This window comes from Rhinopithecus roxellana, chromosome 4 (genome assembly GCF_007565055.1).
Source record: "Rhinopithecus roxellana isolate Shanxi Qingling chromosome 4, ASM756505v1, whole genome shotgun sequence".
Taxonomy (NCBI): domain Eukaryota; kingdom Metazoa; phylum Chordata; class Mammalia; order Primates; family Cercopithecidae; genus Rhinopithecus; species Rhinopithecus roxellana.
In genome coordinates, this window is record NC_044552.1 from 21295513 (window position 1) to 21319253 (window position 23741).

The 23741-nt window shown below is 39.6% G+C and overlaps 2 protein-coding genes across 10 annotated transcripts in view; one reads left to right on the forward strand and one right to left on the reverse strand.

Moving 5' to 3' along the window:
* LOC104670800 overlaps positions 1 to 1526 on the reverse strand; it is a 58046-nt gene extending 56520 nt beyond the window's left edge. For 6 of the 9 annotated variants that reach the window (XM_030928412.1, XM_030928416.1, XM_030928413.1 and 3 more), the window contains exon 1: positions 232 to 1526. In XM_030928412.1, the coding sequence (XP_030784272.1) occupies positions 232 to 575 (344 nt within the window). In that variant the 5' untranslated portion in view covers positions 576 to 1526. The remainder of the gene's footprint in view (positions 1 to 231) is intronic. The other 3 variants (XR_004056742.1, XR_004056741.1, XR_004056740.1) reach the window with 2 other exon arrangements.
* A 3767-nt stretch (positions 1527 to 5293) lies between these two features.
* LOC104671077 (zinc finger protein with KRAB and SCAN domains 8) lies at positions 5294 to 23313 on the forward strand. The gene is given in 7 exon segments (XM_010374488.2): positions 5294 to 5480; positions 11886 to 12241; positions 12243 to 12395; positions 13075 to 13216; positions 15668 to 15759; positions 16082 to 16205; positions 16884 to 23313. Coding segments are annotated over 6 exon segments (1737 nt in total). The 5' UTR covers positions 5294 to 5480; positions 11886 to 11977; the 3' UTR covers positions 17846 to 23313.
* The last annotated feature ends 428 nt before the right edge of the window (positions 23314 to 23741 follow it).

Sequence of the window (23741 nt, forward strand, 5' to 3'; positions counted from 1 at the left end):
TTCAGCATTTTCTTCCTATCAAAGCTGCTTAAATCAGTTAACTGACACTTGATCTTCATGGACTCATTGTATTGTTGCTGTTGTGTGTATTTTTAAATAATACTCGTAATCTTAACAATTAGCATAATTTTGAACCACTCCCTAATACTCAACCCCAATCCCAAACCGGATGGTCGAGCCTATCCACCGGCAGAGAACACCACCCAACCTCGCCCTCACTCTGACACTCACCGGCCAGACCTTTTCTTCCGTCCGTTTTCTGCCTCTGGCCCAGGGCCCAGCTCACGTAGCGTTTTCGTGGGCTGCTTGGGAACCGTTAGCAACCGGAAGTGGCTAGAGGTCTCGAGAGAACTGAAAAAGGGGGCCGGTCTTTCCCAGCTGCCCAAACACTTGGGTTCCGGCCTGGAAGGAGGCCCAGCGCTCCCACAAGGAGAAATTAGGGACCTATTTGGATGGATCCGAAGAAACACTGTCTGGCATCTGATTTGAACGAGGCTCGCCGCAGCCGGGCCCTTTTCGCAAAGTAGGCCCACTGCAGACCTGTGGGAACCTCCGGGATGCCTGGGGACCCGCATCTGCCGCTACCCGCAATTTCCTATCCCGACCCTCTCTGCAGTTATCGACCCCAGCCTAAGGCTTTGAGCGTGGGGTCCCGCAAACCCTGGCACCGAGGGGGCCGAAGCCGAGGGATCTTGGGGTAGAAGAGTGGTCCTATAGAGCTGCCGCTTCGGGAGAGCCCCCAATCGACTGCTGATCGGGGAATGGGGGATTTTACTGTTTTAGTGCAGCCCGCCCCCGGTGAAAGGCGAGCTCGGACGTTCTTGACTTTAAGATAGACTGGGGAGGGGCGCCGAGGAGCATTCCTCCCTTTACGTCTCGCGGTCGCAGACTGTATTTGCCGGTGCCCTGCTCACTGTGAACTGGCAGGACCTTGTGGACTTACGGAAACTCAAAATATTGAGTTTCTCTGGTCCCTAGGGGAAATGAGTGTCTAGAGCGAAATAGGTGCAGAGTGCCGGCACTGGAATTCTTTAAACCTGGATTCAAACTCGGACTCCACCACTCTCCAGCTAGGACTTAAGGCAATTTATTTTGTAACTTCTTCAAGCCTCTGTTTACTCGTTTATGTAAGTCAGGCTAATAACGTAGTGCCTATTTCATAGGGTGGCTTTGACTATTAAGTGTGAGAGTGCATGTAAGAACAGTCTAAGGGCATTTCCCTGCCTTTCCCCTTGTCTGCTGTCACTCTCATCCAAGTCAGACAAATGGAATTAATTAACCAACTTCCACTTTTCTGAAGCACGGGTGAAGAAGAGTGAAGTGCAGGACTTGGGTAAAGGAAAAACCAAGAAGGATGCAAAAGATGGATGGATGATCCACAGAGGTGCTCATCCCAGCACTTTCTCCTCACTTGTCGTCACATGGTGGGTGCTTGATAAGTACTTGGGTGAATGAGGACCTACCTAAGAAGGAATTATTGAATAAGACTAGAATTGAAGGAAGAGGATGAATCAGATTGATTAACTACTTGACAAAAAAAGGCAAACCACTTTTCCTGTCAGAAATGTATGGCACATCTGCATATTTCAAGGGCTGCCACTTACTAGAACTGGGAGGGAGATCTCAGAACCCACACCTCAACTACAGAAGCTTTAATCTATTGACAGCAAATGTAACAATAGCAAGTAATATAAGACAGAATGTGATCAGTGCAAAATCGAATAATAAAGTCTTGAGAGGGGGTTATTAGAATAATAGACGAGTGTTTAGATTGAGTAGTGAGCAATGAGATAAGTTCTTTGACTTGGGGGTACAGAGGAATTGTGACCAGGGGTATGGGATAGGGAGAAGGTCATTCTGGAAGGCAATAAAAGGCAGACTGGACGCTAGTGGTATAAAAAAAGGAAAACACTTGTTTATCAATGTCTATCAATGGGGGAAGAATTGCATATGACATATGCTATTGAGGAATACCTTTCAACCGTTAAAATGATAAATGATCAGTGACAAAAGGAATGTCAGAACAATATATATTCCATTTTTGTTGAAAAATTTTGTGTATATAGATGTAATTTGTGGGGTATTTGTACAGGAAAAGGATGCACTCCAAACTTAACAGTGATTACCCCATGTCGAAAATTGTGAAACTTTTACCCTACTTTGCAAGCTAACAATTTAACTTGCCACAGTTTTATGGATACTAACAGAAGACACTGGACTCGTGTCAGAGACATAAGACGTTATTACTTAATAACACAGGCAACATAAGCTTTATATTCCCTTGTTCCCAAAGCTTATGTTCCCAAAGCCCACAGAGTGGCCTAAGCTTGGCATTCCTCTGTTAGGATGGAACAGTGGGTTTACAACCTAACAGAGGAATGCCAAGCGTAGGAAGCCCATCCTTTGCTTAGCCTTGCCCCAGAATGAGCCATTATCTTTATTCTGGTCAGGAAACAACTGTGCTCTAAAAGGAGATACAAATATCCTTGAAAAGCTAACCTGAAAGAAAAATCTACCATAAGACTAGGAGTAATTTGAGAGACCATTAAAGAATTATCTCCCAACATTCTAGGTAAATACCATTTGAGGGTAGAGATACCAGCTTTTAATAATTTTATATAATATTAATTTGTATCATGTTTCATTTATTTTTAAAAATACAAAAAATAAAAGGCAAGCAGAGAAGTTTAAATTTTACTTAGAGATAAGGAACCACTCAGGGTTAGTGATTGGAAGAATGATAATGATATTTAAGGACCACGTCTTGGATAGGAAGACTATCTCAAGGCTGTTGCAGTCACATAGGTATGAAGTAATTAGAACTGAGGATGGTGGTTACATTAATGGAGAAAAGTAACATTTCAAAGGAGAAATCTGGTGCTGATAATTTCTCCTTTATCTCCATATTTCATTGAGTAAGCTAAGGAAGCCTCTCAAGCCTGGATAACTTAGAAATTGGTGATATTATCAACCATTCTAATGGATATGTGGTGGTAACTCATTGTGGTTTTAACTTTGCATTTCCCTGATGAACAATTATTACTTTTTAGTGTGCATACTGGCCATTCTTTTATCTTTTGTAAACAAAGTGTTCAAATATTTTGCCTATTTGTGTTGAATTATCTTATTCATTTAATTGTGAGAGTTCTTTATATATTCTGGATAGTTCTTTGTCAGATAGATGTATTACAAATATTTTCCAGTGTATAGCTTTTTCTTCACTTTCTTAATGGTGCTTTTTTTGAGAAGATTTAAATTCTGATGAGAATTTAAATTTAAAATTTTGAAGTCAAATTTATCAATTTTATCTGTTATAATCAGTGTCTGTGTCCAGTTTGAGAAAACTGCCTATAGCATGATGCTATTTTACTTCCTATGTGTACACAATTTTATACATAGTATGTGCAGTCATAGTTGTGTGCACATTGAATTTGTACAACTACATATGTGCACAACTTCAGACTTAAAAATTATTTGTTTGTTTATTTAAGATGAGACAGAGTCTTGCTCCACTGACCAGGTTGGAGTGCAATGGCAGGATCTCAGCTCACTGCAGCCTCTGCCTCCCAGGCTCATGTGATTCCCCTGTCCCAGCCTCTGGGGTAGCTGGGACTACAGGAGCCCACCACCATGCCCAGCTAATTTTTGTATTTTTTGCCAAGATGGGGTTTTGCCATGTTGGCCAGGCTGATCTCAAACTCCTGAGCTCAGGTGATCCTCCCGCAGCTTCCCAAAGTGCTGGGATTACAGTCATGAGCCACCTTGCTCAGCCAAAAAAGTTATTTTTTAAATGTAAAAAAAGAAACTGAAAGTAGAGTTCTAGTCTGTCACCAGTTACTTCCAGTTACCATCCCAGGTGGAAAGCAACAGCTGTGAAATAAAAAAGCAAAAATAAGTAATTTGAAGGAGTCCAGAAGCACTGTAGCTTCCTAGTGTTTACTATTATTTACTTGTTTTCATGTGATAATTAGATGACAAAACCCTTAAATCAAAACAACTTTGTCAGTACACAAAATATTGGGGAGTTAGTAATTGGGAAGGGATAGAAACGGTGGTGGTAGCTACCAGCAAAGCAGGAGCAGATAAAGAGGGAAATTAAGGTGAAAATTGGAGGAGCCCTGAGAACTCAATAAATAGGTGGTTGGGAAACGCGCTGAAGGAAATAAATACATGAGACCTAAACAACAAAAAATAACACTTGCCACAACCTCCACCCCTGAAATCCTATTAGTCTCAAAAGTTAAAAAGCTGTAATGCAACAGGTCTGTTCATCACATAGGGCCAGGGTGGTGGCTCATGCCTGTAATCCCAGGACTTTGGAAGACTGAGGCAGGAGGATCACTTGAGCCCAGGAGTTCAAAACCAGCCTGGGCACATAGTGAGGCCCCCCCGCCCACCCCGTTTCTACAAAAAATTTTTTTAAAAAGCGAAGTTGGTGCACAATTGTAGTCCCAGCTACTTGGGGGACTTAGGTGGGAAGATTGCTTGAGCCCAGAAGGTTGAGGCTGCCGTGAGCTATGATCACACCACCACACTCTGCAATACAGCCCCTGTCTCAAAAAAAAAAAAAAAAAAAAAAGACTAGCAAAAAAAGAATGAACATAGATTTGTTCCCCAAATTTTGTGGTATTAAAACTAGGGTCTACTCCCCAAGCTTAAATCATAGGTTTAGCATTAGAACAGCTAAGCAGCAAAGCAGATGTTGTAAGCGATTGAAATTCATTAAGATAGGAAAGTGGGAAATATGTAAAGATCCAAAAAGAATATATATTTAATTACGATTTTTTGAATACTTAATAAAGTATGCTATTCCTAAGTGCCATGCCATAGGGATTTCATAAAACTATGAACTGTGATTAGCAGGAATTCCTCATGACGTTTGTACTCTATGTGGGAGGACTGGATATATTTATGAATCGAGAACAGTAAAGTACAGGGTATGTAACGGGGCCAAACGCTAGCCCAGTTGGAATCCTAAGGAACCATGAAGTGCTCCCTCCTCCAACACTTTCCTAGCCTCCTGTACACAGCTCCAGCCTCCCCACGTCGGATATCTACCCCCAGGGGACCGTTACTATTGTCAGCGAACGCGCGGAGCTGCACGGGCACACAAGGCGGAGGGGACACAAAGGTCCGTTATTCCCCAGCACGTTCACTGCCCCAGCGACGGAGCAAGCCTGAGGCACGCGGACGAACCCGAGGCACAGCACACAGCAGGTGAGGGGCGTGGTACTCTGGTACCCTCAGTCGGCAGACCATAGAGCTTTTAGACCTCCAGGACTCCTAGAGAGCTTCCGGAAGTGTCTTTGGGGCAAGATGCGTGCTGGCCGGTGTTGTGCCTCCTCAGATTTGGAAGTTAGTGGCCGGAGGGGCCTAGTCAGGAGTATAGTTTTCATCCCCTATACTTCCCGACCTTTCTCCGGGTGTGTTTATCCGTTGCAGCGTACCTTCCCCACGCCGGGGCGCCTCTGCAACTCACAGTGAGTACGGTCGGGCTCTGGGTCGGAGGAAAGTGGGTGCTTTGTGGCTGGTCCAGGCCGCAGCTGAGGACTGGCCTGAGGGGTCCGCATAGGGGCCTGTGCGGTGGTCGTTGCCGCGGACCGATTCCGACGCCTTAGTTACTGGTGTAGGCAGAGTACGTCCCCTCGCATTGCCCTCGAACTTTTTGCGAGGGAACCTTTTATGAAGCTTTCTTTATAGATAATCGTTTTGTGGTATGATTTTGTAGTCGATCGTGTTTATCTTAAAATGGGGAACTGACCCCCCCCCCCATGTTTTTTTATCCAACTATTTCTAGGGTCTGAATTGTTTTCACTTAGCGCTATTTTGCGTTTCGGGCACAACAAAATTCTCAGTTTTTAAAAAAGACATATTTTGCTTTTGGAAGCCCCAGTTTTCCATGGAAACCGATTTTTGCTGTTACTCTGCTTTCTTTAGTGTTTTCAGAAATTGGTGGTGTGTTGACTAGATAATTGTACGAAAGTTTGTTTGTTTTTTAATTTCAAGGTAATTCAGAATTCAGCGTTATCAGAATGCCTATTTCATTTGTTAAAGCAAACTGAAGTTAGCCAACGAGAAACTCTGGGAGGTCCTCATTTCCAAAACTCTGGTTAGTCATGAATAATTTTTGTCAGGCTACTTTGACTGCCACCACCACCTTTAAAAACATATTTCTGTTGTTTGTTAGTTCCGTTGAGTATATTTACGTACAGTCATTGTTTTAGCAAATACATACATGTTTGAATTTCTGTTGTGGTTAAATGTAAAATGTGATGTTAATTAAAACTTTCAGCTAATGCAATTTGAGATAACAAAGCATAATATTTGCTTCACCTACTTTTTCTTGGATTTTAAATCCTGGAAAATGTCTTTTTTGTTTTGTTTTCAGTTCCCAAACATTTCTCAAATTAGACTTAGTCTGAAGGAAGAATACATTCCTTCTACAACTATTGAAAAATTAATGCTGTTAAAATTGAGTTGTGCCTTCAGTATCTCACAGGATTACAGCATTTAAAATTCAGAGGAGGCTTTAAAGATGGCATATTCAACTCATGTAAACTTGACTAGGTGTTATTTAAGGAGACTAAAAATCAGTCTGTATCCACACAGTGCTCACCAACTTAATACAGACATGTACGCACAAAACTGAGAGGAAAGTACATAGTGGAGTAATTTTTTACTGAGTTATTTATAGGTTGTAATTCTCAAAAACTAGCTGATTAGAGAGGTAAGAGACTTAAAAATATGGAAAATTAGCCACTAAATAGAATAATCAAGATGGGCAATGGGCGAGACCTGTTGGCCGATTTGGTATAAAAAATGAACAAACCTGATAATAGCTGGTTTTCATCAGTATACTATTGAGACTTTTTAATACCGCATCAACAATAATATAAAGTTCTTGAATGCTGCATACTTCACATTAAAATATTTTATAGCCTCCTGTACTGGTAAATAGTGGGATTGCATCTGTGAATAGACACTGCACTCAAGCCTGAGCAACATAGTGAGACCCTGTCCCTAAATAATAATAATAATGATAATAATAATTATTATTATTATTTTATAGCCATTATGGATGAGGATTGTTCAGTAATAGATGGCCATTTGTTCAGTAGTTAAAAATGAACCTTGGCTTTAAGGAAATTTACAAGAAAACATGGCAAGACTATCACTATATAACATCACATTCTAAACAGTTAGAATTTATGTCCCATGTAATCACCTTTAAGTTTTTTAACATTAACCCATAAGTAGCTATTTTAAGGAAATTTAAGAGTTTGTTTTGATTTGAAAAATTAAATTATTTTAAAATGAGCTAAGACCATTTTAAAATAAATTATCTTAAAATTATAATTTATTCAAACAAAAACAAATAGGTAATTTGTTCAAACCAAATTGATTGCCCTTTCTCAACAAAATCTCAGCATCTTCCTTAAATTCACTCTTCCCCCAGATCTCACTATTCTAGCAAATTCCTCCACTTTCCTGTAAAGTCATAATCAGTGAACTATACCCCTGATGTTAATTGATATATTTAACCATATCTTTTGCTCCTTGGTTCTTCTGATCTGTAGTTTACTCTCCACTCGGTTGTTCCTGGCCTTGTCTAACTTTAAAAATACTTTTCAAATTCACTTCCTTTTCTGTACATACTCTCTATGTAGGATTTGTTTGTTTTTAACCTTTCTGTCATACTTAGATGGGCTTTGAGTCTGTGAACCCTGCTGAAATTGAATGTACAATTTTGTATCTGTGGACATTTTGCTGGAAAGAAGTTCTGTGTTTTCTTTAGGTTGAAGAGTCTATAACCTCTATAAACCAACCCCCACCCCCACCCCCGGCCACAGCTCCAAAAACTAGAAAGATAAGCACTGCCTTGATGATCCGTATAGGGAACTATATGTACAGTAATCTGATTTTTTTCCTAAGTACCTGTCTCTTCTTTGTAGGACTATAGATCTCTAGTTTTATCTTGATGTTAGCATCTTATGACAACTGGTTTTGGGTATGCTACCTTTACTTACGCTCTTCTTCATTCTCTACAGTGTTTCCTGAAATACAAAGCTAATGATCACCTCTGTCAATAAACATTTGCAATAAGGCTATGGCCACATTCTCACAATGTGATAAGTCCTAAATTTGGACCATGTAAAAAATGCTTTGGTAGGAATGACAAATGGCAGGGGGATGACAGAGAAGAACTCATGAAAAAGGTAATAGATAAATTATAGTTAAGAGTTGAATGGTTTTAGGCCAGGCGCAGTGGCTCACACCTGTAATCCCAGCACTTTGGGAGGCTGAGGTGGGCGGATCACGAGGTTAGGAGATCAGGACCATCCTGGCTAACACGGTGAAACCCCATCTCTACTAAAAATACAAAAAATTATCCAGGCGTGGTGGCAGGAGCCTGTAGTCCCAGCTACTTGGGAGGTTGAGGCAGGAGAATGGCGTGAACACAGGAGACAGAGCTTTCAGTGAGCTGAGATTGCGCTACTGCACTCCAGGCTGGGCTGCAGAGTGAGACTCTGTCTCAAGAAAGAAAAAAAGTTGAATGGTTTTAGCTAAACCAAGATTTATCAACCTTGGCGTTGACACTTTGGGCCAAATAATTCTTTGTGGTGGGGGCTGTGTTGAGCATTGTAGGATCCCTGGCCTCTATGTATGAGATAATAGTAGCACCCCTTCCCCCCAAGTTGTGACAACAAAAATATTTACAGACATTACCAGAGGTCTCTGGGATGGGAGTAAGGACAATATTGCCATCAGTTTTGAACCACTGAGCTAGAGTAAAGAACTCTGTAGTAGAATGGAAGTATGAGAAAGCCACAGCCCAAAAAGGCTTTATGTGAGTTTAAAGTAGATAAAACCAGCCAGGTTTACATTCATAAAGGGCCTTGCATACCATGCTAAAGAATTTGGTTCCTATTGAAATATTTTCAGAAGGTGAGTCATATTACATATTTTTAAAAAATCTCTCTGGCAGTATAGGGCTACTGTAAAAAAAAAAAGTATCATAAACCTGGTAGTTTAATACAATAGACACTTACTGTTTCATAGTTAGGGAGGCTAGATGTCCAAAATCAGGGTGTTGCCAGAGCCATGCTCTTCTAGCTTCTTGTCATTGACAAACTTTGGCTTGCGCTGCATAACTCCATCTCTGCTTCTGTAGTCACTTAGCTGTCATTCATCTGTGTGTCTGTGTCTTCACATGACCTTCTCCTTTCTGAGAGTCTCTCTGTCTTTTCTCCTTTTAAAAGTGTGCCAGTCTTATTGGCTTAATGTCCTACCCATTCCAGTATAACTTCATCTTAACTTGATTACATCTGCAAAGCCCCTTTTTCCAAATAAGATTACATCAACAGGTACTAGAGGTTAGGAAATCAGCATATCTTTTTGGGGGACATATTTCAACCCACAGTAGGCAATACTGTAGAACATGAATGGGAAAAAAGCATAACCAAAGTTACCATTGCAATTCTAGGCAAGAGATAATGTCTATACCAAAGATGGAAACCATAGACATATTTCACAAAGAAATAAGATCATGAAATTGAACTTTTTTTGGACGTCAGGTCTTGTTTTTAAACCTCACTCTTACAAGAAATATAAACATGTTCTGTGTTTGCTATTGTAAATACAGCTAATATTCTTCGATTCTATCAATAAGATAAAGATACGGACCTTTGCCCATGGGGAAAATACAATTAAGTTACAAAGTCAGAATTCCTTTAGAACTAATAAATATACAGTTATGGGAAAAGTCACATTAAAGCAATACACGTTTAAGTAACAGAGGTATAGAATGAGAGGAAAATAATTTAGAATTGGAGACACCAGGAAAGGATTTTAAAGGCAACAGTATTTTATCTTGTCCTTTAAGAAGGTAGTGTCAGTACTGATGAAAGAAGACTTCAACGGAGAGACATATTGTATTCATGGAATGGAAAACTCAGTATTGTTGAGATATCAGTTGTCCCTAAAGTGAGCTATGGATTCAGTACAAATCCAATTCAAGAATTTTTGTAGAAATTAATACACTGATTCTAAAATGTGTATCAAAAGACAACAGAACTAGAAAAGTGAAAATAACTTTGAAAATGAACAACAAAGTTGCAAGACTCACACCTACTTGGTTTCAAGATTTTAAAAGTCACACAAGACTATTCTGTATTGGTGAAAGAATAGATGTATAGGTCAAAGAACAAAATAGAGATTCCAGAAATAGACCCTTATATATACATACATATAGTGAGCTGATATTTGACAAATATACAAAGAGAGTTGAGTACGTAAAGGAGAATCCTTAAAATGAACCTCCATGCATACCTCAAATTCTATACAAAAATTAACTCAAAATGGATCATAGGCCTAAATGTAAAACTTAAAATTATAAAACTTTTAGTAAAAAACAGGAGAAAATATTTGTGACCTTGGATTAAGCAAAGATTTCTTAGATATGACACAAAAAGCACAGTCACTAAAAAAAAATGAACTTTTTTTCTTCAAAAGACCCTGTGAAAAGAATGAAAAAGAGTGAATACTTGCAAATTACATATCTCATAAAGGACTTGTGTCCAGAGTATATAAGGAACGCTTAAAACCTAATTTTAAAATAACTAAATTAAAAAATAGGTAAAAGTTTTGAACAAATACTTCACTAAAGAAGATATACAGATGTTAAGTAAGCATAGAAAAAGATGCTCAACATTATTGGTAGAGAAATGCATACTAAAATCATACGAGATGTTAAAACCATAATGAGTTGCCACTACACATACACCTATTAGCATATTTAAAATTTAAAACAAAAACAATATCAAGAGCTGGTCAGATTGGTGAGCAACTGCGGTTCTCATATACAGGTAGTGGAATGCAAAGTGCTCTGGAAAACAGTTTCGCAGTTTCTTATAAAGTTATACATATATGTGTTTTATGACACAGCAAGTTTACCTCTGAATATTTGCCCAAATAAAATGAAAACTACACTCACACCAGAACTCATGCAGATGTTCATAGTGGCTTTATTCAGTGATAACAAAACAACTCAGATATTGCTCAACTGGGAAATGCATAAACATTTAAACATTCATCCACGTAAGGAACAAACTGCTGATGCATCATTGATTAAAAACAAATGTATTATGCTATGTAAAAGATGCCAGACTCAAAAGGCTACATACTATATGATTTTATGTGAGATTTCCCTCCAGAATCTCACATCAATAAAATCATATAGTATGTAGCCTTTTTAGTGTAGGAGTAGACTTTTGGATTGTAGGTGTCAATAGGGCATCCCGGTTCCTTGGAGTGCTCCATAGAGAGTTTTTGAGTTGGAGGTCACGTCCATAGTAGAGGAAATTAACCTTGAGATAGGAGGAAAGATGGGGGGCACAGGTAGGATAAGGAATGTTGGGTGGAGAAGAGCAAAGTGTTAGGAAAGTTTTTGACAATACCTTGAATTAGATTACATGGAAATTAGTAAGGGAAAGGTTGAGAGCTGAAGTGTGTAGAACCAGGTTAGTACAGCTGGTGTAACAAACGCTAAAAGGGGTTAAAGGAGCAGCCCTGAAGGCTAGCTGAGATTGAACACTGAATTTCAACTAGACCCAGTCTACATAGTTTCCTGACTTTGCTTAGCCATGTTCCACATCCCCAAACATGGTGATGAAAGCAGAAGAAAGGGGTTTTTCTATGGATGGGTTTGGCATGACTGGCATGGCAGAAAGTTAAGGAAGTAAGAAGTTATTTCTGGAACAGTGGGGAGGATCACTTAGTTGGCTGAACCGTGAAGTCCATGTCATGATAAGGAACTTGTTAAGATACCATAGTAAGTTACAGTGACTTTTGACTTGCCTTAACACTATCATATTTTCTTCATGAAGAAGTACCCTTAGAAAGAGGCCCTCAGAAGAGTCTTCTCTTAAGAAGATAAAGAGGATAGTGGAAACGAGCCTACTGAACTTTTCAGGCTCTAATGGCTGAAGAATCAAGAAAGCCGTCAGCCCCATCCCCACCAGACCAGACTCCTGAAGAGGATCTTGTAATCGTCAAGGTAGAGGAGGATCATGGTTGGGACCAGGAATCTAGTCTGCATGAGAATAACCCTCCTGGCCAAGAACTGTTCCGCCTGCGCTTCAGGCAGTTATGCTACCAGGAGACACTAGGACCCCGAGAAGCTCTGATCCAGCTACGGGCACTTTGCCATCAGTGGCTGAGGCCAGATTTGAACACCAAGGAAGCAGATCCTGGAGCTGCTGGTGCTGGAGCAGTTCTTGACCATCCTACCTGAGGAACTCCAGACTCTGGTTAAGGAACATCAGCTAGAGAACGGAGAGGAGGTGGTGACCCTATTAGAGGATTTGGAAAGGCAGATTGATATACTAGGACGACCAGTAAGTAGAAGGAGGTGTGCATGCTGTGACTGTGGGAGTCCTGGAAGCTTGGTAGAGGGACATAGGCATCACAGTGGGAGAGCAGATGCTTAGCATCAGTTTCTGTTGGATAAAGATGAAAATAGTTTTAGTGTAGTATGACTCGTACTTGTAGAATTCTTTTTATGTTTGTAAAGGATATAAATCCTTTTTTTTTTTTTTTTTTTTTTTGTCGTCATAACGTCCCTACAACTGTGTTGTTCTTATTTGCCAGATGGGAACTTGATGCATAGGAAGCTTAAACGTTACTTTTTCAGGGACACTCAAATAATTAAAGGTAAATTTGAGACCAGAAATCAGGCTTTCTAGTTCCTTATTAAAAGATTTTTCTACTGCATAGCACTGCTTTAAGTTTGTTATTTTCCTCCTTCCTCTGCCTTAGGAGCACAAAATACTGGTGTTCTGTGTAGCAGGGAAGGCATCAGCAGAAATCTTTTCCTTTAGTACTAAGCAAAAATGATGCCTTTCTTTCTGTGCTCATCTACATATTGGTGTTCCTTACTGTCCCTAAGGAGTAAGGGAGAGTCTGCTGCTTCCTTCCCCAAGCATATATCCCTATAGATGTGTTCTTCGTCCTCTTTCATTGTTCATTACATTTCGCAAAGGAATTTCTTACTATCCAACTGTCTGTTGTTTCCAGGTCTCAGCTCGTGTACATGGACGTAGGGTACTCTGGGAGGAGGTAGTACATTCAGAATCTGCACCAGAGCCTCCAAATACTCAGCTCCAATCTGAAGCAACCCAGCATAAATCTCCAGTGCCCCAAGGGTCACAAGAGAGAGGTGAGTAGCCAGATTTCATTGATAATAAGGAGAGGAAGTAGAAATAAAAGTCCATTTGGGGCCGGTGTGGTGGCTCACGCCTCTAATCCCAGCATTTTGGAAGGCCGAGGTGGGCGGATCACGAGGTCAGGAGATCGAGACCATCCTGGCTAACATGGTGAAACCCCATCTCTACTAAAAAAAAAAAAAATACAAAAAATTAGCGGGCACCTGTAGTCTCAGCTACTCAGGAGGCTGAGTCAGGAGAATGGCGTGAACCCAGGAGGCGGAGCTTGCAGTGAGCCAAGATCGTGCCACTGCATTCCAGCCTGGGCAACAGAGCGAGACCCCGTCTCAAAAAAAAAAAAAAAAAAAGTCCATTTGGGATACATATCTCGTTCCTGAAGAACCAGGAACTAAAATCCTGTTTACAGACCATTCCCAATGTCTGTGTTTAAATGTTTAGGCTTCAAATATAGATTATTCATTCTAGTGGTAAACTCATGGACAAATTAATAATTTGGCTATTTTTTATGTAGTTACATATTTCTGTTACCGCAGTACATTTACAACACAGGCGTTTTTGAGGTTATGCTGGTAGTGTCATGCCACTTCATTTGGAAATATTCAGTATGTGTATCCTCAGACAAGAGCATTTCTTAGGTAACTTAAATAAATACATTCCTAAATTTATCACAATTAAGAAATGTAGTATTGCTACAATACCAACCTAGGCCACAGTTCATATTTTACCAGTTGCCCCAATTATGTTCTTTCTGGTTCAGAGTCTAGTCCGGATTCACACTTTGCGGTTAGTTGTCATGGCTCTTTAGTCACCTTTAATTTGGAACAGTTCCTCAACCTCTCTTTTTTTTGAACAGTACAGGTGTGTTATTTTGTAGAATGGCTGCAATTTGGATTTGCATGATGTTTGATCATGTTTACATTGAGGTCATATATACTTGGCAGGAACACCTCACCCTGCCAAGGATACAGGACCTAAATCTTAACAAGAGATGTTGTACTCCTTCTTAAGGGTACAACAGGAATTTGTCCTATTATTGGTGGTGTTATCTTTGATGACTTGGTTAAGGTTATTCTTGTATAGTTACTGTTTTTCCCTTTGTAACTAATAAGTAATTTGTAACTAATAAGTAATAAATAATTTGTGGAAGATACTCTTGAGTGTATTTAAATATCTTAGTCCTCATTAAACTTTTGTTGCTAAAACACTAGTTTTAGTGTTCATTGGTGCTTCTTGACTGACTTAGTGATTACTGAAATTGTTATGAAATAGTGGTTTTCTAACTCTGTCATTTCTTCTACATTTCTTTATTGTAAAGGAGAGTGTTCCCTTGTCCCAATTTTATTATTTTTTCTTTATCAGTATAGGACTCATTTATTCCATAAATATTCTGTTACTGTCTTTATTTTGTTTTTGTTTTGTCTTTGAGACAGAGTCTCACTGTCATCCAGGCTGGAGTGCAGTGGCTCACTGTGATCACAGTGATCTCAGCTCACTGGACCCTCTGCCTCCCAGGTTCCAGCGATTCTTATGCCTCAGCCTCCCCAGTAGCTGGGATTACAGGCACACGCCACCATGCCTGGCTAATTGTTGTGGAGACGAAGTTTCACTATATTGGCCAGGCTGGTCTCGAATTCCTAGCCTCAAGTGATCTGCCCACTTCAGCCTCCCAAAGTGCTAGAATTACAGGCATGAGCCACTGTGCTCAGCCACTGTCTTTATTTTGCTAAATCATCTCAGATTTGGCCACAGAAGGCCCCTTCAGTCTGGCTTTTGTATCCTCTTGACATTTTCCCATCGGTTTTTGAGAATTTTTTTTACTTTATTGCAGAATGAGATGTTCCAATCTCATCTTCCCCTGCATTTCATATTTTTTCATTTATGTGATTTAGTTTATAAATATGAATTTTTAATATTTCTAAAGAAGCATTAAAACACTCTTAATAATTCTTGTCTAAAGTCCTAAAGCTTGTTGCCTGAGATACAGTAATCTATATTTTAATAATAAGTTGTTTGATATCTATAGAAAGCAAATACTGGAAGCCATAGTAGACATTTCAGAAAGATAATGAATTAATAGAGATTGATTGATTCTAATACTTGGTTTGCCAAGAGAACAGGACCTAAGGAAATACTGTATACAAGCACAAAGATAGAAGTAGTTTTGATGGTAGAGAAGAAATTGAAAAGTGATTCCTGTTAGGAAACCAGTATACTTTCTATTTTTGAGTGTAACTTCAGTCTGACTTCAGGGACATTGGAGTGCATATGTTTTGTGGGGCAACCATAGATATGGGCCCAGAAACCAAGATATCAGCACTTCATGTGCAAAATCTTTGGCATACATGTATATCTGCTGAAATACAAATAATTTGGAATTGGTGACTGCCGACTCCCACAACCACAGGACAGGACTGGTCTCATTCATAGCTCCTTTCTCCTCTCAGCCATGTCTACTTCCCAGAGTCCTACTCCTTCCCAGAAAGGAAGTTCTGGAGACCAGGAAATGACAGCTACACTTCTCACAGTAGGGTTCCAGGTGAGTTGTGCTCCTTCTCACTGAAACCCCATAGCTGTGCTTGTCAGTGTTTGTGGCATCTGCCCTATATCTAGACTGTCTAGTTTGTAGCAGTACCTACCCAAAAACTTGTCCCAAAAATTCTTTTGCCTAGGGACAGATCGATCCTAAATTTCCCCCAATTGATCTCATGCATTTTCCTCTTCTTCCTGGCTATTCAGATCCCTTTACATAGTACATTTCCAAGTTGTAATCTTCTCCCAATACGGGTGGATCTCCCAAGCTCTAGGTTTGAGCTGTGGAAGAATCACAGTCCTCAAATGGGTATCTTGTTTTGTTTCAGAGTTTGGAGAAGATTGAAGACATGGCCGTGTCCCTTATTCGAGAGGAGTGGCTTCTTGATCCATCACAGAAGGATCTGAGCAGAGATAACAGGCCAGAAAATTTCAGAAATGTGTTCTCCCTGGGTAAGGAGAGCTGTGGTTATTATTGTCATTTTAGATTGTTTGTTTGTTTGTTGTTTATGTATATAGTAGCTACAGCCTTTCTGAAAGACATAGTTGAGTTTAAGCTCAGGATCCAACGGAGGGATATAATGTTTAGACTTCTTGAAGTCTTACATGAAACTTCTGTTCTCCTGTCCAGAACTTCCTTATATTTTGTACTAGGGTACTGGCGTGTTTGCTGGTTGGAAATTGACATCTCACAGGTGCTCTCTGAGTTCATACATTTCTTCTCCAAGTTGTCATGAGATTCCTACATAGATTTTTCTCCCATAAATTAATTGTATCTCCTCCCTTTTGATGACTGTTTGGGGCATTTTCCCATTTCTGTCCTGCTCATTAGTTTTTTTAGTAGTTTCATATTCGTCTCACTCCCCAGCTTTCATCTTACCTCAGTTGATCCTTTCCTGACTTTAGTTCCCCTTCCAATTAACTCTTTTTTTTTTAATGGTACCTCTTTCCCAGTTGACTCATATTAAGCAAGGTCACTATTAAGAAGCTGTTTTGGAGACAGAAGTTTTGTGTTTACTTATAGCTGTTCATGTGTACTTTCCTTTTCCCCTATCTTCAGTTCCTTTATCCTACCATAAAGAATAGGATGTGACATTGGCTTGATGTTTATTTATTACATTTTTATTTCAGGTGGTGAGACCAGGAGTGAGAACAGGGAATTAGCATCAAAACAGGTAATATCTACTGGAATCCAACCACATGGAGAGACAGCTGCAAAATGCAACGGGGATATTATCGGGGGTCTTGAGCATGGAGAAGCCCGAGACCTTCTGGGCAGATTAGAGAGGCAGCGGGGAAATCCCACACAAGAGAGACGACATAAATGTGATGAATGTGGGAAAAGCTTTGCTCAGAGCTCAGGCCTTGTTCGCCACTGGAGAATCCACACTGGGGAGAAACCCTATCAGTGTAATGTGTGTGGTAAAGCCTTCAGTTACAGGTCAGCCCTTCTTTCACATCAGGATATCCACAACAAAGTAAAACGCTATCACTGTAAGGAGTGTGGTAAAGCCTTCAGTCAGAACACAGGCCTGATTCTGCACCAGAGAATCCACACTGGGGAGAAGCCATATCAGTGCAATCAGTGTGGGAAGGCTTTCAGTCAGAGTGCGGGCCTTATTCTGCACCAGAGAATCCACAGTGGGGAGAGACCCTATGAATGTAATGAGTGTGGGAAAGCTTTCAGTCATAGCTCACACCTCATTGGACATCAAAGAATCCACACGGGGGAGAAGCCCTATGAGTGTGATGAGTGTGGGAAAACCTTCAGGCGGAGCTCACATCTTATTGGTCATCAGAGGAGCCACACTGGGGAGAAACCCTACAAATGCAATGAGTGTGGGAGGGCCTTCAGTCAGAAGTCAGGCCTTATTGAACATCAGAGAATCCACACTGGAGAAAGACCCTATAAATGTAAAGAATGTGGGAAAGCTTTCAATGGGAACACTGGTCTCATTCAACACCTGAGAATTCACACAGGGGAGAAGCCCTACCAATGTAATGAGTGTGGGAAAGCCTTTATTCAGAGGTCGAGTCTCATTCGACATCAGAGAATCCACAGTGGTGAAAAATCTGAATCCATAGGCGTTTAGGAACAACTTCAGTTACAATTTGAGCATTATTCAGCATTAGAGAAACCACACATTAGTGAGAGGTCTTTCAGTGTACTAAAAGGCAGAAAGGTCATCACAACTTTAGTGTCAGAATCTATAGTGGTGGCAAAATTAGGATAGCTCTTCAGTAATTTGGGCCCAGTGCCTTGGGGTTTGATTAGCTTGACTGTCTTTGAAAGTATCTGATGGAGCTCCTGATGACCTAATGTATCCTTTAGAAATTTAAAATAGCATTAGAGCAAGTTGCTTGTCGTGGCTTGAGGCGCTTAAGTTTGTCTTTTGGGTGAGTAGCTATAGGTTTGAGAGAGGCTGCTACTCCTAGTTCCTCTGCTTCTTCCCATCTCCTGTGATCCCCCTCTCCCATTTATTCCCTTGAAGGTGCCCTTGTATTCCTAATCTGATCTAAGAAGCTGCTTTAGAGTCACAAGTAGCTTCTGTGTGAAACTTATATTTGTATGTAGCTTTCTAGGAAAATTTTACAGACACTTAACGTATTTATGCTTAAGTGTGCTTTTTTTATTCTAATATTCCTTCTAGTCAGTGGAAATTTGTATTCCCATACAAACTCAGAATGCTATATTTTTAACAGCACTCCAGCATTTTTCTTCATGTATCACCTTCACTGACTCCATTGAGTCATTGAGCATCTATACATATCCTTCACCACCCCCAGTCTCAGTACCTGTGTCAGCAAAGGAAGTGGACACATTAGTGATGGTTATGGGAGTAATACAGAGAAAGAGGTGAGTAGAGACTCAGCCCAGCTGCTCTTGAGCTTGGATAGTTATACATTTTGCTGACTTCTGACTCTCCTCCTACCTCCCAACTGTACACTGTGGTACAAATAGTTTGCACTATCCTAGTTATGGCATCAGGTAGGAGAAGGAGACAAAGATGCTTTAGGAAGATAAAAACCTTACAAAGAATGTATACTCATCCTTTTTGGCCCATTACAGTACTGCTTTCTCAGGTTTTATCAGCCTGTGCAAACTCCCTGACTAGATGGTCTGTCACTCCTATCATTACCTTGCACCCACCTCTTTAGATGGCCTTAGCACCTCACTCGTTATTCTCCATCTGTTTCTTGCCATTAGTTTATGTGACTTTAATATCCACAGTGGTAATCTAATATCTTACCTCACAGTTTTTCATTCTTTTGAACTCTGGTGCACTCCATCTGTAATCCATGTCTGTAATCTGCCAACAGAGATGTACTATTAAACTCGGTATCACCAGGCACTATATTTCATCTTTGAGGCTTTCATTATACCAAGGAATACTATATAAAGTAATGAGACTGGTTTAAAGTAACATGCCAGAACTTATGCATCCAATGTGGGTTGTCACTTGTTATTCCCAAGTACTGTTATTCCAATAGTACTACTGTATTCTTCCAAATATTTGGAACATTCTTAGAATCCCCATTTAATAAACCATATGAGAAAACCCTCTATTACTCTTACACTGTAGTTTTACCATTTGAGTAGCCACTTATTTACCAGAGTTGGAATTAATTTTGGGCTTTCCAAAATTAACCTTCAAACTTAAAATTGATTACTTAAGCCTATTCAGAAAAAAAATATATATAGGTTCTGATGAAAGCTTCATAATTTCACCCTATGACTATCTTGAAAAGAAATAACAATCATATTATTTTATGATTGATGGGTCAAAAATAGCAATCAAAATCTTATCTCATAGAGGACCACCTTTTGGATCATAAATTCTTTCCCTATAACATTCCTTCTCTGCCTCCCTATGGCCCACTTTGACTACTAACAACATCAGAAGTATCTACATCAATTTCATTGAGCTATTGGTGAATGAAGGCACCCATCACTTGTCATATTGGTTTGCAACAGTCCTTTTCATTATCCATTTATTTTATTCTCCCTTCTCTTGTTTCTTTTTTTGATTTATAAGTTACCATTCCTAATTTCTTTGTGTTCGAAATTTTAAGAAACCAGAAACAAGTAAATCTGGTTGTATCTAGATCTTCGCTCTCTGTTTCAGTTGTGCCTTACCCTCTGTAAGATACTGATTCTTCCTGGGGCCAGTACTACCTTGTATGCAGGTATTACATATGATAGGTACATTGTCAGAGGGAAAATACATGTGTGTGTACACATGTGTGTGTATACACACACACACCTGCCATACACTTTAGAAGAATGCTTCTCTTCTATTCCAATAAAAAGCCCTTTTAGCAAAGCAACATAGTAACAAGATTGGGTGCATTCAGGGTGGTATGGCCGTAGACCAGAGCAACATACTGAAATGTGTACATATGTACTAGCTAAAGTCTCTTTATGTGTCAGTATTCAGAGTAATGTGTAGCCAGATTACTTAAATCTCGGAATTACTAAGCATCTGGCATAAATTCAGAGAAAATAATGACTAGAAAAATTAGTGTTATATTGGGTGTGAGAAAAGACTATATCTTGAAAGAATTATCAAAGCTGATACAGCACATATATAGAATTAGCCAAACGGTATAAGACAATAGAAACAGGCTGTGGATTCTTTGAGGACATCACTATAAATCATTCTTTGTCTCAAGTTCCCACTCTTAGCATAGAATATTATTGACCAGGCTGTGTGTTATTTTGAGCTCTTAACTGTGAATGGCATTCATTAAGCTCCTTTTATCCTGTAGATTCTATCTTTATGTTATCTGAAATGAACTATTCATCAGTACTTTTTCCTCCCATCCTAAGCTGCTCATTTTAGGAACTGACATGATGAGGTGGTTCTTTCATAACTCTAATGCCATCCAACATAGCCCTGGGAGAGGCATGTTAGGTTTCAGAGCTTTTCTCCGTGGAGCAATGTGCAGTGCTAGAATATGGTGGTTGATTCCCAAACAGAGCAGTTAACTTTACTGTTGGTTCTGAGTCTCCAGATAATAATAGCCGACATTTATTGAGCACTTACTGTGTGCCCAACCCTGTTACGCCTTTCTCAGGCTCATGATAAGTGTATTAGTCTGTTCTCATGCTGCTAATAAAGAAACATACCTGAGACTGGTAATTTATAAAGGAAAGAGGTTTAATGGACTCACAGTTGCATGGCTGGGGATGCCTCACACTCATGGTGGAAGGCAAGGAGGAGCAAATCATGTCTTATACGTAGATGGCAGCAGGCAAAGAGAGAACTTGTGCAGGGGAACTCCTCTTTATAAAACAGTGTGATCTCATGAGACTTACTATCACAAGAACAGCACAGGAAAGTTCTGCCCCCATGATTCAATTATCTCCCACTTGGTCCCACCCACGACACGTGGGAATTGTGGGAGCTACAATTCAAGATGAGATTTGGATGGGGACACAGCCAAACCATATCAATAGGTATTATTTTATCCCCCATTTTATAGATGAGGAAACGAAGGCTTAGAGAGTTGAGGGAGTTGACCAATATCACACAGCCAGTATGTGATAAAACTGATTCTGACCCACACAGTTTGATTCTAGGCTAGAGCCTGTGCTGACTACTATGCTATGCTGTGTATAATGTACATGGTAATCTAGTCAGCTGTTTAAAAATATGTAGCCCTTGTCATGAGAGGTACTGGGGAAAAGAATATGCAGTAGAGTGCAAATACATTACAATTACTGGAAAATTGGTTGAAAATGCCCTTTGGGGTTATAGTTATATCATTTTTAAGTGCTGATGCTTTGTAGTACCATAAAGCTAAATTGTGCAAACAAAATATATTTAACAGAGTAACTAGAAGGATACAGCAATAATAAATTCAAATATAATTTTTCTCTAAACTGCCAAAGGGAAAGTAGAATTGTGGAGGGAAATGAAATATCCATGTACCAGGCCAGGCAGATGGTCAGTTAGGATAACAATAGTAAGTTCATCTGCAGCATAAAATGTGAAATGCTTTCAACCTCATTGCCCATTTCTAACTACCATTCTATTTCTCCTCTGTTATTCATGGTTTTTCAAACATGTCTTCCGTTTTTCAACCCCCCTTTTTCTTTAATCTGTTCTTAAAACAACTTCTTGCTGGCTTTCATACTTGGCATTCCGGTGAAATGTTTGTAGACTCACCAGTGGGCGAATAGTAAGGCCTTTTTTTTTTTTTTTTTTTTGATGTCCTTTTTGATCTAATTTATATTTTATATTGTTGAATTCTCCCTCCTTTGGCTTGTGGGAACCTTTTTGTCTAATATCTGGCTTTCTTTTTTCAACTGATCTTTCCACCCACTCCCCCTTCTCTTCTCTGCTGAGAATAATCTCCCTGTCTGTCTTTTATTCACTTCATTTTCTATACTCCTATTTATCCATTTTGATTGTTTATACCTACTATTTGTATTCAAATGACTTCATTTTTCCCACCCTGTGGGTCAGTTTGTGACTTTTGGAATTTTCCATAGGTACCATGTACAACTTGATATTTGAAAATAGGATTCATCACCATATATCTCCAACCCCCGTTTTCTTTTTAAACAGGCCTCATTGCCTAATTCCTTTGCCCTGAAAAGTGTCACCACCTTTCATATTTTTACCCCAGCCTTGGAGTTATCTTTTTCTGCTCTCCATTCTCCATGTCCAAAAACTTGCTGTCAGTCTAGTTTTTAATTAGTTTTCTCCTTGAGGCTTGATCTCCCATTTCTCACATCCCATTATAGCCTTTCATGTAGATCTGAGGCCCAGGTTACTGTAATTCTTTTTTTTCCAATTTCATTGCTCCCAGGATCCCCATCTTGTATAAAGTTTCCAAGGTGGTCCTCCTCAAACTCCATTTTTACAATATCTGTATTGTAAAATTTTCATTTTCACTAAGTAACACCCAGTAGATAATTTTTCCAAGGCAATCCTCTTCAAACACCTGTTTTTTACAATATCTCTATTGTAAAATTTCATTTCACTAAGTGACACCCAGTAGATAATTCCTATGGAGCAGTGGTGTTCCAAATTCTCCATTACCTCTATGCTTAATACTCATCAGCCTTCATTACTCTCTAGCATATTCACCTTGATTCAACAGATTCAAACTTCCTACAGCCTTCTACTGATGTCTTACAAGCTCTTGCCTCTGTGCCTTTCTCATGCTATTCTTTTTGCTTAGATTGCTCTTTGGTCCCAGCTCATGTTCATCACTCCCTTCAAAGTTTGTCTTTATATCTTCTGAGTTAGCTCTCCCTGATTGACATCACCTCATGTGGTGACCTCCCTCATTCTGTGCTGCCTCAGCACTTATCTTTTGAGTTTATACTGTGGTCCATGTACTTACTAATATGTTGCTTTGTAATTATTTTCTAGCACTCTGTGTTATAGTTTCATATTTGTATTTATTTCTAAAATTAAATTGTAAGCTCCTTGAGGGCAGGAATAATAACTTTTACATTTGTATCTCTGCACCCCCGAGTGCCTAGTATAGTGCTGAGCACATAGTAGGCGTTTAATAAATGCTTGTTGAAGTATTGTGTGGATTATTTGTGGTGGTATCTACAGAAATTTTTAAGCTGTTTTCAAGAATGTGTCTTACCACTTTGGGTGCTCAAAAATGTACAGACCTATTTTCGTATGCTAGTATAGTATATCAGGATCTGCCTCTACCTAAGAGTAAGGCCAAAAAAATTCAACTTTAGGAAATTATGTGTAAAAAGCTGAAGCTCTCCATTTGGCCAGCCTTACTGGTCAAGAAAGAAAATAAGAAGCACCAAGACTACTGTGTTAAGGTTATAATTCCAAAAGTGCTTGAGAATAGGCTTTGGTATATGAGATTAGTGATTCTCTTTGGGAGAAATTTGGCAGTGTTTGGGGACATTTTTGGTCATACCATTGGTGGGCAGCTGGGATGCTACTGGCCATCTAGTAGGTAGAGGCTGGGGATGAGCATCATGTTTGCACAGGACAACCC